General features: G+C 48.9%; 6 protein-coding genes across 6 annotated transcripts; 3 read left to right on the forward strand and 3 right to left on the reverse strand.

Annotated features, from left to right (window-relative positions):
- Positions 1 to 162: 162 nt before the first annotated feature.
- N7471_002847 (uncharacterized protein) lies at positions 163 to 1,926 on the forward strand. Its single transcript, XM_057275567.1, has 4 exons — positions 163 to 402; positions 456 to 606; positions 661 to 1,315; positions 1,369 to 1,926. Exons 1-4 carry the CDS (start codon positions 298 to 300, stop codon positions 1,655 to 1,657), a joined length of 1,200 nt encoding a protein of 399 aa, XP_057140205.1. The 5' UTR covers positions 163 to 297; the 3' UTR covers positions 1,658 to 1,926.
- Positions 1,927 to 2,766: 840 nt separating this feature from the next.
- Positions 2,767 to 5,341, forward strand: fcpA (protein-serine/threonine phosphatase; the record flags this gene model as incomplete). The annotated part of the gene is made up of 3 exons (XM_057275568.1): positions 2,767 to 3,014; positions 3,071 to 3,157; positions 3,223 to 5,341. The coding sequence occupies 3 exons, from the start codon at positions 2,767 to 2,769 to the stop codon at positions 5,339 to 5,341; spliced, it is 2,454 nt and encodes an 817-aa protein (XP_057140206.1).
- A 401-nt stretch (positions 5,342 to 5,742) lies between these two features.
- N7471_002849 (uncharacterized protein) lies at positions 5,743 to 6,467 on the reverse strand (the record flags this gene model as incomplete). Its single annotated transcript, XM_057275569.1, has 3 exons — positions 5,743 to 5,846; positions 5,903 to 6,177; positions 6,307 to 6,467. 3 exons carry the CDS (start codon positions 6,465 to 6,467, stop codon positions 5,743 to 5,745), a joined length of 540 nt encoding a protein of 179 aa, XP_057140207.1.
- A 610-nt stretch (positions 6,468 to 7,077) lies between these two features.
- Positions 7,078 to 8,185, reverse strand: N7471_002850 (arginase; the record flags this gene model as incomplete). Its single annotated transcript, XM_057275570.1, has 3 exons — positions 7,078 to 7,381; positions 7,453 to 8,036; positions 8,099 to 8,185. 3 exons carry the CDS (start codon positions 8,183 to 8,185, stop codon positions 7,078 to 7,080), a joined length of 975 nt encoding a protein of 324 aa, XP_057140208.1.
- Positions 8,186 to 8,768: 583 nt separating this feature from the next.
- On the reverse strand, positions 8,769 to 10,693 carry N7471_002851 (glutamyl-tRNA(Gln) amidotransferase subunit PET112; the record flags this gene model as incomplete). The annotated part of the gene is made up of 4 exons (XM_057275571.1): positions 8,769 to 10,018; positions 10,066 to 10,207; positions 10,263 to 10,339; positions 10,396 to 10,693. 4 exons carry the CDS (start codon positions 10,691 to 10,693, stop codon positions 8,769 to 8,771), a joined length of 1,767 nt encoding a protein of 588 aa, XP_057140209.1.
- Positions 10,694 to 12,125: 1,432 nt separating this feature from the next.
- On the forward strand, positions 12,126 to 14,081 carry N7471_002852 (Glucose-methanol-choline oxidoreductase N-terminal; the record flags this gene model as incomplete). The annotated part of the gene is made up of 9 exons (XM_057275572.1): positions 12,126 to 12,265; positions 12,339 to 12,909; positions 12,973 to 13,146; positions 13,199 to 13,240; positions 13,300 to 13,353; positions 13,412 to 13,564; positions 13,618 to 13,679; positions 13,735 to 13,823; positions 13,906 to 14,081. 9 exons carry the CDS (start codon positions 12,126 to 12,128, stop codon positions 14,079 to 14,081), a joined length of 1,461 nt encoding a protein of 486 aa, XP_057140210.1.
- Between the last annotated feature and the right edge of the window lie 955 nt (positions 14,082 to 15,036).

The raw sequence follows: 15,036 nt of genomic DNA on the forward strand, positions 1-15,036 counted from the left end.
TCCGATTTATGCGGATTATGTATGGAGGAGCCATAGTAACCCAATGAGTAAATGGTCCGAGAAACAAGAGAGGGTTCTTTTGTATACGTCAGGATCTGGAATCTCCCGGGACCGGTAGGCTGAGAGCCCATGTCATGAGCCCATCGCCCAAAGGGGGTTAGTGTGACCCTCCCGCTTCCGTCATCGTCTCTCCAGCCTCCACTCTTCCCCCATCTACCCTTATCTCCTCTCTCCTTCCTTCTCACAAGTCGTTCTCTTCTTTGCATCCAACATCTACAACTTTCTTTTTCATCTTAAATGATGAAGTCATTCACTCTCCTAACAGCTTCGGCGCTGTTGGGCAGTGCTGCCGCCGAGGTTCACAAGCTCAAGCTCAACAAGGTCCCTCTGTCCGAGCAACTGGTATGATCATCAGTATTGCCCTAAGAACACTCCGGAATCTAATCGATTGATAGAGCACACACAACATCGATGCTCATATGCACAACCTGGGCCAGAAGTACATGGGCATTCGTCCCGACAAGCACGAGGACCTGTTCCACGACACTTCCCTAAACCCCGCTAGTGGCCATAACGTGCTGGTTGACAACTTCCTGAATGCTCAGTGTACGATTCCACCCCGGAAATTTAGGTTCTGAACGATGACGCTGACCTTTCCAGACTTCTCCGAGATCAGCATCGGTACTCCTCCCCAGACCTTCAAGGTTGTCCTTGACACCGGTAGCTCCAACCTGTGGGTCCCTTCTTCGCAGTGCAGCTCTATCGCCTGCTTCCTTCACTCCAAGTATGACTCGTCTTCTTCGAGCACCTACCAGAAGAATGGCTCCGAGTTTGAGATTCGCTATGGATCTGGCAGCCTGAGCGGCTTCGTGTCTAGGGACACCCTCCAGATTGGTGACCTCAAGGTCGAGGGACAGGACTTTGCGGAAGCTACCAATGAGCCTGGTCTGGCTTTTGCCTTCGGTCGCTTTGATGGTATTCTTGGCCTTGGCTATGATACCATTTCCGTGAACAAGATGATCCCTCCCTTCTACCACATGATCAACCAGAAGCTCGTTGATGAGCCCGTGTTTGCTTTCTACCTTGGCGATGCCAGCAAGGATGGCGACAACTCTGAGGCTACCTTTGGTGGTATCGACAAGAGCCACTACACTGGCGAGCTGATCAAGATCCCTCTCCGCCGCAAGGCGTACTGGGAGGTCGAGCTCAACTCTATTGCCCTCGGTAATAACGTTGCGGAACTTGAGAACACCGGTGTCATTCTGGACACTGGTACCTCCCTCATTGCCCTGCCCTCCACCATGGCTGAGCTTCTGTAAGTTGATTTTTCACTTGTCTTTGTAACCTCTTCGCTAACTCATTCCACAGGAACAAGGAGATCGGTGCCACCAAGGGCTTCACTGGTCAGTACAGTGTCGAGTGTGACAAGCGGGACTCGCTGCCCGACCTCACCTTCACCCTGGGCGGCCACAAGTTCACTATTGGGCCCTTCGACTACATCCTGGAGGTCCAGGGCTCCTGCATCAGCAGCTTCATGGGCATGGACTTCCCCGAGCCCGTGGGTCCCCTCGCTATTTTGGGTGATGCCTTCCTGCGCCGCTGGTACAGTGTCTATGATGTCGGTAACAACGCTGTCGGTCTGGCCAAGGCCAAGTAAATGCCCTAATGCTCGATGGTCCGGTGAGCTGTGAATATCAAAGAACCAGGTGACACCAAGAGATTGCTTCGTATATACATGTGGCTTCTGGGTTGAACGTATGGTTTCATAGCCGCACTTCATTCGCCTATTGCTGAGTAGCATGTTGATCAGGGTTTTTGTTTTTGCTGGCACAGCCCCATCGTGAGGCCTGTCTTTCATTGGCACTGCGAATTGATATCTCTATTGGTTAAGATCTACTTATTACATTTGACCTTGTTATTGGATAATTCTTCCCTCATAGTGGCCTTAGTATGTCGAGCTGGATCCCTCGGCAAATTCCCAAACGTAAGAAATTGAGTGGCAATTGGCTGGAGTTTATGCTGGTTAAGGTGCAGGTAACCATTAATCTATAGTCAAGTTTCTAATACATACAGTCAGAGAAAGCAAGTGGGAGATCACTATTAGCACCCAGACTAGAAATAAAAATACATTGAGGGCTACTTGATCAAGCCATTATATCAGACCATTCAGAAAAGTAAGATACTTGAACTGAAGTAGATCGCACGTCAGTCGGTAAGAGGAGATACCGGTTTTTAAGTACCGGTATGACATAAGCGGAAGTAGCTCTCAACCTGGATCGAGCGAGTCCCCGCACAACTTCAATGAGCTTCCCTTTTCTTTGATCGCAGCCCGCATTCCTCTTTCAATCTTCTCCGCCTTCTCAAATTCAAGTGACCTCCTTCGCCTGGTGTGTGACTTGCCTCTGACCTCCGCGCCAGGTTGTGCTAGGCGCACGGTTTTATTTTCCCATCCGCGCCTTGGAGTGGCGATTCTCATTGCGCTGCCTAAACCACCATTCACATCTACTTATTCCACCGATCTAGCTTGGACCACTGAGTCATAGGCTGAAATACTACCAACGAAACCCGATATCATCCAGCTCTACACGCGTTCCGTGTCGGTGATGGCTTCGTAGCCGGAATCGCACGCGACCATTCCATTCGACCCACACGTCCTCGACGCGCACCGTCAACAAACCAAGGGCACAGAATATATTTTGGGAGAACGCCTGGACAGAAACTGAGCAGTAGTACATTACACCGCCTGGGGGCGAACGAAGAGCAACGATGCTTCTCCGTCTGCCCACCAGCCTACATTACCCGATCACCGTGACGTCGCTGCTCAAACAGCCTGGCGACACGGTTGAGAGGGATGAGGCTCTATTTTGGTATGTCTATCAGACTACCGTCACCGAGGGTGATGGACTGGGTAACACCGTCGAGGTGAAGCGTAGATACCCGACTAGATTTGAATCGACTGTTGATGGAGAGATCGTTAAATGGCAAATCCAAAAGGGAGACGTTATTGATGAACCGTGAGAATATCGATCCTTGTGTTTTTACTGTCGAATGTTGTCTAATTTCTTGCTAGGGTCAATGTTGTCGAAATCGATGAGCCTTGCGCGCACGAGATCCAGTTTGGAGGACTTTGCGCCGAGTGCGGGAAGGACATGACTGAGTATGTATAAGCCTCCAGGCTCTCAACGGGTAATATGCCTTTCTAACTGTCTGTCTTGCGAACAGATCTACGTACAACACCGAAATCGCAGATTCCATGCGCGCTCCAATCTCCATGGCTCATGACAACGTTACACTTACGGTCAGCGAACGGGAAGCAACCCGAGTTGAAGAAGATGCGAAGCGCCGGCTACTTGCATCGAGGCGTTTGACCCTGGTGGTGGATCTTGATCAAACTATTATCCATGCCACTGTTGATCCGACAGTGGGGGAATGGAGAGAAGACAAGGAAAATCCAAACCACGAAGCTGTGCGGGATGTGCGACAATTTCAATTGATTGACGATGGACCTGGGATGCGTGGATGCTGGTACTACATCAAGCTGCGGCCAGGACTGGAGGAATTCTTGCAGAACGTGGCTGAGATTTATGAGTTGCACATCTACACCATGGGTACTCGTGCTTATGCCCAGCATATTGTTGATATCATTGATCCCACCCGCAAACTCTTCGGAGACCGAATTCTTAGTCGTGATGAGAGCGGAAGTTTGACGGTCAAGGACCTGCAACGGCTGTTCCCAGTGGACACAAAGATGGTGGTAATCATTGATGATCGTGGTGATATCTGGCGATGGAGTCCCAATCTTATTAAGGTCTCGCCTTATGACTTCTTCGTCGGAATTGGTGACATCAATTCAAGTTTCCTCCCAAAGAAAGAAGATATTGGAGCGAACAAGCCTCAGATCGAAGCAAAGGCGCCAGAGAAGACCAAAGAACACCATGTCAATGGTAAAATGCAGGAGGGGACTGAGGTCTCAGCATTAGAACAGCTGGTAACCATGGGAGGTGGAGACAGCCCAAGGCTCCTCCAGGAACAGACTGATGCACAAGAAGAGACAATATTGCATCAGGTGGAGGATCGACCTTTGTTGCAGAAGCAAAAGGAATTGGATGCAGAGGATAATATCGCCGAAACCAATGATGCATCGTCTAGTGTCGAAGAAACCCACGAACATGCGAAACATCGACATCACCTACTCGAGGATCACGATCAAGAACTCTTCCAGCTGCAAAACCGACTCGAACAAGTACATCTTCAATTCTATGATGAATATGATAAAAGACGGACTCTCGCTCTTGGGGGTCGGGTGGCAGCTCTAAGGGGCGAGAAGGTTCACTCGAGAGACAAAGACGTTGATCTCAAATTGGTCCCTGATGTCAAGGATATCATGCCGCGGATCAAACGACGGATCCTTGGAAGGGTAGTGTTGGTATTTTCAGGCGTCCTTCCTCTGGGCATAGACTTTCAAAATGCAGACATCTCCCTGTGGGCGAAGAGCTTTGGTGTGACGATCTCGTCAAGGGTAAATGCCCGCACAACTCATCTCGTGGCTGGCCGCAACCGCACCGCCAAGGTGAGAGAAGCCACTCGCTATCCCAACATCAAGATCGTGACGACACAATGGCTTGTCGACGCGCTGGTTCAGTGGAGACACGTGGACGAAGAACCCTATCTCCTCCCGCTTCACCCAGACGACCGAGGCAACCCCCTGTCCCCAAGTGAACTTGAACATGAGACCTCCATGCTCTCATCCACAGACGAGGATATGACAGGGTCTCAATGGACACAAGAAGACGACGCTGAAGACATCTTCAAGTCATCCGGTCTGGATGAGACATCACCGATCGGGTATGATGCCGACGAGCAAGCGGCTGTGCACGATGAACTGAAGGACTTCCTGGGCAGCGACGACGAAAGTGAAAGCGACAACGAGTCCTTATTAGACGAACCATCCACAGGAGGCAAGAAGCGTAAACGCAATGAAGAAACCGAAAGCGGCACCGACGAAGAAGAGTCTGGAGACGACGACGGAGACGACCATGACAAACAAGGTTCCCGGCTCTCTCAACGCATCAAACGCTCTTACGAGCGCAACACCAAGCTCCGAGAAATCACATCGGCTCCTGCCTCTGGCAGTGACCAGGTTTCCCCAGACCGTCCAAAAACACTAGTTGTGGAAGGAGTGTCTGACTCTGAAACAGCAGGAACAAGTAGCGGTCCAACGGCCGACTATCCTGACCCAGATGACGATGACGACGAGCTGGAACGGGAAATGCTTGCTGCATTTGAGGGCGGAGGGTATGACTCTCAGGCCGAGGCAGATGGTGCAGCCGAGAACGGATAGAGCACTTGATTTTGTGCTTTCTCGTTTCAGATTCTCTTTGTGTGTGCGGTTGCAATGCGCTCTTGGCATAGCGACGGCGTTTATTAGGTCTATTTGACTTTATGTGTTTTCTTTCTTTTCTGTAGTTCTCAAGAATTTGTGTGTGTATCTGTGAGAATCGCTATTTGTATGTACAATTCAGTTCAATATACTATCCATGAACTACTTGGGATTCTTCTGCACCAGCTAAGATGATGTATGTGTCTACATACATGTAGATTGAACTCGTTTATATCCTTTTAGATCAAGTATAACAGTACATCCCCCCCCAACCCCCCAAAAACAATGCTATATCGCTTCCATTCAACACCATAAATGCAAAAAGTGGTATCACAAAATCAAAAATCAAAAATCAAAAGAAATCAATCATAAACATCCCGATTAACCTGCCACGACATAATCATCATCCAAAGATAGAAAATCGTATTAACAAGCTCGAGCGCAAAGGCAGTTTTCCAGCAATTGCCTATAGAAGTCAGTAAGTCACCCAATATACAAACTGGACATGGGCACAAAACTCACAAATAGTACTCTGCGTCAACCAAGCCAAGGTATTAATATTATTCCCCCAAGCCTTATTATTCACCACATAGATCTGGCAATTATCATTCACGTTCCCGACAACCCCATACAGCTGCAGAGACGTCTCAATCAGACCCGTCAGCGACAGCACAAGGAGAATAAAGCTGCCGATGATGATAATCCCCGGTAAGAGGAAGTGCCGTGATGCAAGCACCATAATTAGGAATATGAAGAGCACGCCGAGTGCGCTGCACACAACCATGTAAGGGAAGAGCCTGGTTATCGTTAGTATATTGTGTATTGTATAATAAGTCGGACTGGTGGGAAGAATGTGGGGTGTAGATTCTGAGAATGCACCTAACCACATATGTAGTATAGATATAAGATATAATTATGTCACTTACCATGGTGTCCCGAGATGCATTTGCGATTGTATAGTCATGAACCACGAGAATATCCCCAGACATGTTGCTGAGCACGAGAGCACGATCATAATCCAGATGTTGAGTTGGAGCTCGGGCCAGTGGTAGCGGCGGCGCGCTTCGTGGCGCTTGCGGACTGCCATTGTATTGTGTGTGGGATGTGGATGGAAGGTTCTGGAGGTGTATTGGATTGTGATGGATTGCGATGGGTGATGGAGCTTGTTTGCGATTGTGGAGTGGGTGCGCTTTATACTGGTGTTTCTTGTATACTGCCCGACGCAGGCTTGGATGCCCTATGTTTGCAGGCTTGGGATCGGATGGCCAGATCGTGAGCCAAGTGAGTCAAGTCTGAGGGGATTGGTAGAATCCTATGGTTGTTTCTGGTGAGGCGTGGTGATTAAGACAGCGCATTGGGCGCCCTTGAGCGCTGGAGGCCCTGGGGGATTTTGAAGTTGGTGCGACGTGTATTTACAATTGCGCATAAATCTCCGAAATGAAAGAAAAGGCCAAGAAGATATATAGAGTAAAGAATGATGGAAGAAGTAAAAAAAATAAAACAAAAACAAAAAAACAAAAGGCCGGGGAGGGGGAAATCTAGGAAATTGGGGTGGCAGGGGATTTAGTGTCGTTCACTCTGACTGGCAGTTCGTATTAATTTGATCTACTTCAATAAAGCTTGTAGTACTGAATTCTTAACAAGTCTCATTTAATATTCTCTTCTAATCCCTTTATCAATTTTATCAAGGAAAGCCTTTATAGAAGAGTATCGCCCAATGCACTACGCACCAACGAACACCCCGCTCGAATGGTCTCCGACGCGCCCTTGGACTCCAGGCTGGGGTTGACCTCGACCAAGTCCATCGCAACCAGATTTCCCGTCTCATGCACAGCTTCACAGATGAAGTCTCCCTCACGCAGTGTCAGCCCACCACGGACCGGTGTACCGGTACTAGGAGCCCACTGAGGATCCAGCGCATCGACATCGAAGGACAAGTGAATGGGAGTGTCGTTACCGATGTGAGCGAGAGCCATTTCGACAACGCGACCGATACCATGACTAGCAGAGGAGAAAGAGGTTAGCACGAAGATCACCACCACAACCCAGGGAAAGCGAAAGAGAAAACATACCGATCGATATCGTGCATACTGAACGCCTTGATACCATTGTCACGCAAGAGCTTCTTCTCCCCACGGTCGACATCGCGCAACCCGATATAGACGAGCTTCTGCGTGCTCACGATGTGCTCGTCCTGCATCCAGCCAAAGATATCCTTCTTCTCCTCCCGGGCCAGCCGGGTCAGGAACGCCATGGGCATACCGTGGATGTTGCCGCTGTCGCTAGTCTCGGGGATATTGATATCGGCGTGGGCGTCGACCCAGATGACGGCCATTTCGCGGCCCAGTCGCTCGCGGATTGCCTTTGCTATGCCGGAGACGGAGCCGATGGCGATGGAGTGGTCGCCGCCGAGAGTGAGTACGAACTTTCCGTCCTTGGCGTAGTTGTAGACCTGTGAGCTGAGCTTTTCGGTCACGGCACTGACGGCTCGTGGCTTCTTCATGCCTCGGTGGTCAGGGTCTTCGGTGGGGATGTCTTTCTCATAGTAGTGGACTGTGTTGTCGTGGTGGACTTCGTAGTCGAGATCCTCGCTGAGTTGGGTTAGGAGGCCTGATTCGATGAGGGCCATTGGGGCCGCTTCGACGCCCTTCTTGCACTGTTGGAGTTGGGGTTAGTATGATTCGTGATCTATAGCTTCTGTTCCACAGGGTGTCTTACCTGGCCGCCATTGAAACCAACGGCAACAACGCCGAGTTGATTAGGGTGTGAGAGGAACCTCGAGGTGATAGTTGAAGGTTGGGTCATTGTGTAGAATGTAGGAAATAGGTAACCGTAGGTTGGGAAGTAAGAAGAAAGAAAGCTGCCGAGGCAATCGAAGATCGAGATAAGATAAGTGGAGGGTCGATAAGAGAGGTCAGGATGATGTCGATGAATTTGTTTTTTGTGGAAAAAGAAGAGAGAAAAAGAGGATAACTGTTTCTTTTAAATATCTCAGAATTGTCTTACAACGTCTCTCACATTGCCCCGACTTCAACCGGGGTGGTGCTTTCATTTATTGCGAGATGCCCGCGAAGTCGCTAAAAACTGCTTTTAGCGATCAAAGTGTCTCCGCCGGATCTCCATCACTTCCGTTAAGTACAGGTTGAGGAGAGCTCCCCCTTTAGGGCCATTCGGTGTCCCACAAGCTTTGGTTTGACCTGTTACAGTGAGCGATAGACCGGAAATTCTGTAATTTCATTTCCGGGTTTTGATCCAGGCGCGTGGGGTGGTATCGGAGGTCCGGGAGAGTCTACATGGAAATAGAATAATTGAAGAGGCCACAGTTTTGGTTATAGTTATGAGGGTATCATTGATGCAATAGAATACATTTTATACTATACTATACAAGCTATCCCAGAATCAACTCCCGGAGAATCTCTTCTGCCTTGGGCGCCTCCACGCGGCCCTTTTCACCATTGCGCATCATTTGCCCCACGAACCAACCCAGTTTACCCAGCTGATTCTTGGTGCGGATCTGCTCGACCATCTGCGGGTTCAGCGCAATGACCGACTCTGCTAGCGCTAGGTACTCCTCCCGCGACAACGGCCGCAGTAGGAGATTCTCCTCCTCCAGTAGTTGCGGCACTGGTCGTTGGTCCCCGTCAAAGATGGTGGCCAGCACCTGTTTGGCTGTCGGGCCGGTGATGAGTTTCCGCTGCAGATGGTCGATGAGATGAGCTAAGGATCGGGCTGGGACGATCTCCGTGTTCCATTCCTGGTCTGCCTTGGCCAAGAGACCGCCCAGCTCGTGCAAAACCCAGTTGCTTGCCACCCGCGCGAGACTGGCACGCGTTTTGTCGTCTTGGTCTACTTGAAGAGTGCGAAGGATATCCACCACATCGTGATAGTACTCGAGGCGGGCTCCGTTGTCCAGCTCGATGAGTGGTTTGGCATCTTCGATTGGCAGGTTAAACTCAGATCCGACGAGCAGTGTAAGAAGAGCGTCTGGTGCTGTCGGAATATATTCTCTGAGGCTAGAGAGTAGGTCCTCTCCAATGATCAGTGGTGGAATATCAGGGTCAGGCATGTAGCGGTAGTCGACCGAGCCCTCTTTGCCGCGAAGTCTGCGAGTTTCAGTGCTGCCGATCGTCCATCCACGTGTCTCTCCTTCTATGACACCACCACTCTCGAGCACCTCGATCTGGCGGTTCTTCTCAGCAATGATGGCATCCTCTACCGCCTTGAAGCTGCTGAGGTTCTTAATTTCGGTACGCTGACCCAGCCCACTGATCCCATCGTACTGGTGCTGCCCGGGTGCTTCGCCTCGGCGTCGGATCGAGACGTTGACATCTGCACGAAGACCGCCCATCTCCATTCCCGTAGTCACGGCACCACACGATTGTACAATGGCTTGTAGTTTTCGAACGCATGCTGCGGCCGTTGCCGGAGTGTGGATTTGCGGCATAGTGATGATTTCGATAAGAGGGTGGGACACACGGTTGAAGTCGAGAAGTTGTGTTGAGGGCGGGTATTCCTGGGATTTGGCTGTGTCCTGCTCCAACTGGAGTTGTTTGATGTCAATACGAACCCGTTCACCGTCTTCCGGGGCGATTCCATCGTAATCGAACAGGTCAACGTAGCCATTTCGTGCGAATGGTTCTAGAGCAGGTAAGTATATTTCACGTTTGAAGAGGGACGGTGCTTACCATAGTATTGTGTGATTTGATACCCCGCGGGTTGATCCTGGTAGAAGTAATGTTTCCGATCAAACCGACTGACTGGCTGTATCTCACAATTCAGTGCAATCGCAGCGCGGAGAGCCGGTAGGAGTGTTGCGATTTGGAATGCCTGTCTCGGATCAGCCCTGGCCCTATTTCACAGCATTGTACACTATAACACTAACCGGTTGGCTACCCGGAAACGCCAGATCGAACAACGCAACGTTGGAATTGGGAGTATCGCTTGTCGAAGTTGCTGCCCCTGTTAAAGTTATGAGAGGATGAATCGTAGTCTCCGAGTGTGAAAGGCGTACTGACGGGAAAATAACTTGGTCTCTGTGTCCAATTGCGCATGGATCTCCACGCCCACTGTGAGTTCCCATTCTTGCCTCGAAGCCTCCTCTGTTTCCTTGCGTTGTTTCTTGTGTGACCGAAGCGCTTTAGCTTCCTGCTTGAGCTGTTTGCGGAGGGGAACGCGATCTGCGGAGGCCGGCGGTTGGAGATAGCGGTTTGCCGCGGAGGAGAACGGGGCTTTAGGGGATGAAAGAGATGACCGAGTCAAGCGTCGAACGCAAAGAGAGCGGAGCGTACCGCTGCCGACCCATGACCGAAGCATAGAGAGATTGGACTCGGGTTGTTGGAGTGTTGGACCTTGAAAGACGTGGATTTGCGGGAGAAGCTCGGGGACTTGGCGATCTGCAGATCATTGGACTTCAGTCTCAAGGGAATAAAACCCACCATGTTTGACAATCATTTTTATACCGATACAATGCTTTAAAAATTACAAGAAAAAGAGAACATTATTACAAGTGTCTCTTAGACTTAGTAGAGCTGCATTAAATCCAAAAGTCGAAGTAATAGCGCGTAAATTCGAGGTTTTATCCGAGCCCTTCTCCACCCGAGTCTGCGATTAAATGTCCACTAGTAAAGCTCTCAATTTCGTCCAAAATTAAGTATTAGCCGAATAGGTATGATTACTCGAGAATACTAATTTAGAAGAAGATGGTATAAACCTTAGCATATACTAAAGCCGAGGGGTTTATCACTATAGGGAAAATAGCCACCCACCGACCTCACCTAGCTATATAATTACTCAACTAAAGTAGCAGACGACGAACGAGCTGCCACAGATGGCAACTGAACCCGTTCTGGGCCGTCGATTTGCTAAATCTCATGCCACCCCTGGAAATATATTACCTTCTCTAGAGAAACAGCTATTGGTTCATATATTATGTACTATGTACTCCGTACAGCATAATTTTTCCAAGGTTTCTTCTCTAGGTATTTCCCACATCCACTTATCATCCCAAGTACCCTACAGATCCTATCTGAGGGTCTCATGGTGTGTTCGCCATTTTGGTCTCTTCTTGAACAATTACACACCAAAGTGACAGGTCATCATCAGCTGTCATCCGTTCCGAGATGAAATGGTGGAGTCTACCGAGGTACAGTAGGTTTCGAATTCAGTTATAGTTACATGCTCCGTACTTATTCGTACTTGATTCCCGGATAAATAAATCCGAAATATACTAGTTCATTTTATCTCACCGTCGAGTCTGTGAGCACCACAATCGATGAGTCGTAAACTGTAATTTTCCACGAGATCCGTTTATGAGATCGATCTACACTCAGTCGGTGGCTGCAGCTGAAAACAAGTCCACTATTGGCCAACTACCACTACGATCTACACTCGTAAACTGGTGGCTGCAGCTGGCCGCCAGTCCATTGTGGTCAACTATGAACACGATCTGTGAGGATATAGATCGACCAATCATGAATACCGTCTAAAAGAAAACTTTACGTAAAATTGCCATCAACAGATGCATGTATGAGGGGCCAACAGATCTTGCCATGCAAAAATTCACTTGCCCGGCCTGCTTGACGTGTCCATGAAGAAACTAATGATGGGCAATCTCACGTTAACCGAGGTATATAAAGCCTGACCATCCCTTAGACACATGGCCGTAGCTTCCCGTGTGATATTCCACTTAGTATACTTGTACTAGAAAGTTTACAACCACTCTATCTGCTTTGTGAAATCCTCCACAATGGCGAGTCAAGATATCACTACAGACCTTCTCATCGTTGGGTCAGGTCCTGTAGGGGCCACCTACGCGAGAAAGATTATGGACCTGAGTGCCAATTCCCAGAAAAAGCCTAAGATTACCATGGTGACGTTGCAGGACGGGTCAGTCATCCCTTGACCCCCACCGTTGTCGGATCTTTTACTACTTGATCACCAAGATTTTAATACAAATCAGATTTGATCCTTCCCTCGCAGCCCCCTCGATAGCAGCTCCCTTGACATGTGGAGCACCCGAGCCGCACCAAGCTGAGCTACCAGACAAATACAGACCTGAAGACTGGAACAGCCTTATGAAAGAGGCCAAAGACTTGATCAATGTCAACAACACTGCCTTCGACGAGACGTCTCTCCGCCAAGCAATTGTGAAGGAGACACTGGCAAAGTCCTTCGAAGGCAGACAAGTTGAATCCCTCCCACTTGCCTGCAAAAAGGATGCTACCAATGGCTCGGTTAGCTGGTCATCAGTTTCCACCATCCTCGGCGATCTAATCGATCCCAAGTCTTCGACGGCTCAGCAATTCCAGCTGCTGTACAGTCACCTGTGCACGAAACTGGTCTTCCAAGACCCTTCGAACAAGGACAACAATCAGATTGCTCATGCGATTGTCAAAGACCTCGCGCAACGCACGGAAAAGAAAATCACCGCGCGTTACTATGTCATTTGTGGGGGTGGCATCCATACTCCCCAATTGCTTTTCAACTCCGGTTGCGAGCAATCCAGTTCGAGCGACCGTTTGCCTGCCTTGGTAAGTGCCTTTCACGTCACCTCTAGTGGATAGTTTGACTTAGACTTACAATGCACCCTGCAGGGCCGTTACGCAATGAGGCGGACACCGATATTATGTCAAGTAATCCTTAAAAAGGACTTGGTTAATGCCGTACCGAAAGCCAACAGCGAGGTCTGGCAGGGCTTGATCAATGAACACAAACGGAAGCATCCAGAGGATACCATTCCGATTCCCAAAAGTGACCCCGAACCACAGGTATGCTATCGATGTAGCAATTCAGGGCCTGGGATGGAGCTGACTGAGTTAGGTTGCCTTGCCCTTCTCTGAGAAGAAACCGTGGTACACTGAGGTATGTAACTGTTATTTGCAGTCCGATCAAACTGTCCATTAACCCGTAATACTACGCAGATTCACCGTGACCCTGCTTTAGCCGTCTCCGAGGAGAAACCGCCGTCCACTATGGTATGAGACTGTTACTTCCAGTTCCATTAGAATGTCTGTTAACTTGAATATCACGCAGTTTGGTGGCAACCCTGCTTTTGGGAGCAAACCTAGTAGTGCCGTGGACCAACGGGTGGTCCTTCATCTTCAGTCTTTTGGATACAGCACACCTAACGCAGCAGATTGTTTTGAGTTCAAAACCGGTATTGCGGATATGTGGGGTATGCCCATGGTGAGTGTCTCTTTTCTCGGTATAGCCTTGAAAGGAACTGACTCGACATCCAGTACGAGGCTAGATTTGAGCAAAACACAGAGGATAACGAAAGATGGCGTAATATGATGAACGAGTAAGCTGAAATCTTTACGCACTCATGGAGCCCAGTCAGCTAACTAGTATATAAGTATGACGCAAGTTGCTTCGAGTCTGGGAAGTTATATGCCAGGTGCAGAGCCGCAGTTTGGGGGGTTTGGACAACGCCCCGGATGGACATGTGAGTACCTTGATCCCGATCCCAAACCATGGTCTTTTATTATCTGGATCTAATAATTATCTATAGGGAACCACTCGCGTAGGTTCGACCAAGGATGACTCGTGCGTGGATGCGAACTTTTGCGTTCATAATTCGACGAACTTGTATCTTGGTGGAAACAGTGTGATCCCTACAGGCATCGCAGGCAACCCGATGTTGACTACGATTGGCTTTGCGATCAAAGGTGCATCGGACCTTTACAAGAAGATGGTGAATTAACTGTCAAGTCAGAGGTATGGGAGCTTTGGTAGATGGCTGAGAAGTTTTAGGCTTGACAGCATTGTAGTGGGAAAGATGTGAAAAAATCGAGTTTCCTACGAACTGAAACGCGAGCGTCGGACACAGTACAAGCAGGTTAATTAGTCGAAGTTTCCAGTCGCTTAATCAGACATATCGATGCTCCTTGGCTACATATCTACTCCGTCCAATAACCCAAGCTCTCCAGGGTTCTAACTAAGGTCTCCTTGGACTTTCTGTTAAGCCTATGTTGTAGACGTAACTGGCATGAGAGCCACAAATGAGAGCCATTACTCAGACATGACAAATAGTTCGCTCTTGTAGAATACAAGTGCAGTATCAGAACTGAAACATGGATCCAGATCGAACATTTAGTCAGATCCAGCCACCAGTCAACCCTGCCCACCCCAATACTGGAATCGATAGGAGTCACAAATCGGTGTATCCTCGTCCAAGGTTGATCGACGAAGGTTTATTCGATCGGTCCAGCTCTCCCCTGGTTGGAGTAATATTATTGTGAGGGATCTGGGCTAATATAACTTGCACAATCGGTAACTATCATGGTATAAACACCTTGTAGGGCTAATCCGTTTGTGGTATAGTTTTTGGTATGCCAAGACTGATTTGATTGGTCACTTCTATCGTCACCTTAACCTAGGTATTGTCACTGAGCATGGATTAGTCATTTACCACGTGACTTATTTGAGCCTTATGAAAGTGGCAGCCAAGATAGGAAAGCCCCACCTGGGCACCTGGGCAGATACATGTAGCGTGTAGTCGGGGATGCCACGACTACATGTATGCATACAATGTTGTAAGATAGATTGTATGTATAACATAGAAGAATTGAAATTCGTCATTCTAAACTCAATTATGGTATCTAAATTTTATATAGCTGACTCTATACTGGATTGTTGATCATCTCATCCAATTCTCC

This window comes from Penicillium samsonianum, assembly GCF_028829775.1.
Source record: "Penicillium samsonianum strain IBT 33392 chromosome Unknown utg000002l_segment0_segment0, whole genome shotgun sequence".
Taxonomy (NCBI): domain Eukaryota; kingdom Fungi; phylum Ascomycota; class Eurotiomycetes; order Eurotiales; family Aspergillaceae; genus Penicillium; species Penicillium samsonianum.

Coding starts and splice junctions, on each gene's coding strand:
- N7471_002847 (XM_057275567.1), top strand. CDS start 298: ATGATGAAGTCATTCACTCTCCTAACAGCTTCGGCGCTGTTGGGCAGT. Junction 403..455: donor TCCCTCTGTCCGAGCAACTG/GTATGATCATCA, acceptor ATCGATTGATAG/AGCACACACAACATCGATGC. Junction 1,316..1,368: donor TCCACCATGGCTGAGCTTCT/GTAAGTTGATTT, acceptor CTCATTCCACAG/GAACAAGGAGATCGGTGCCA.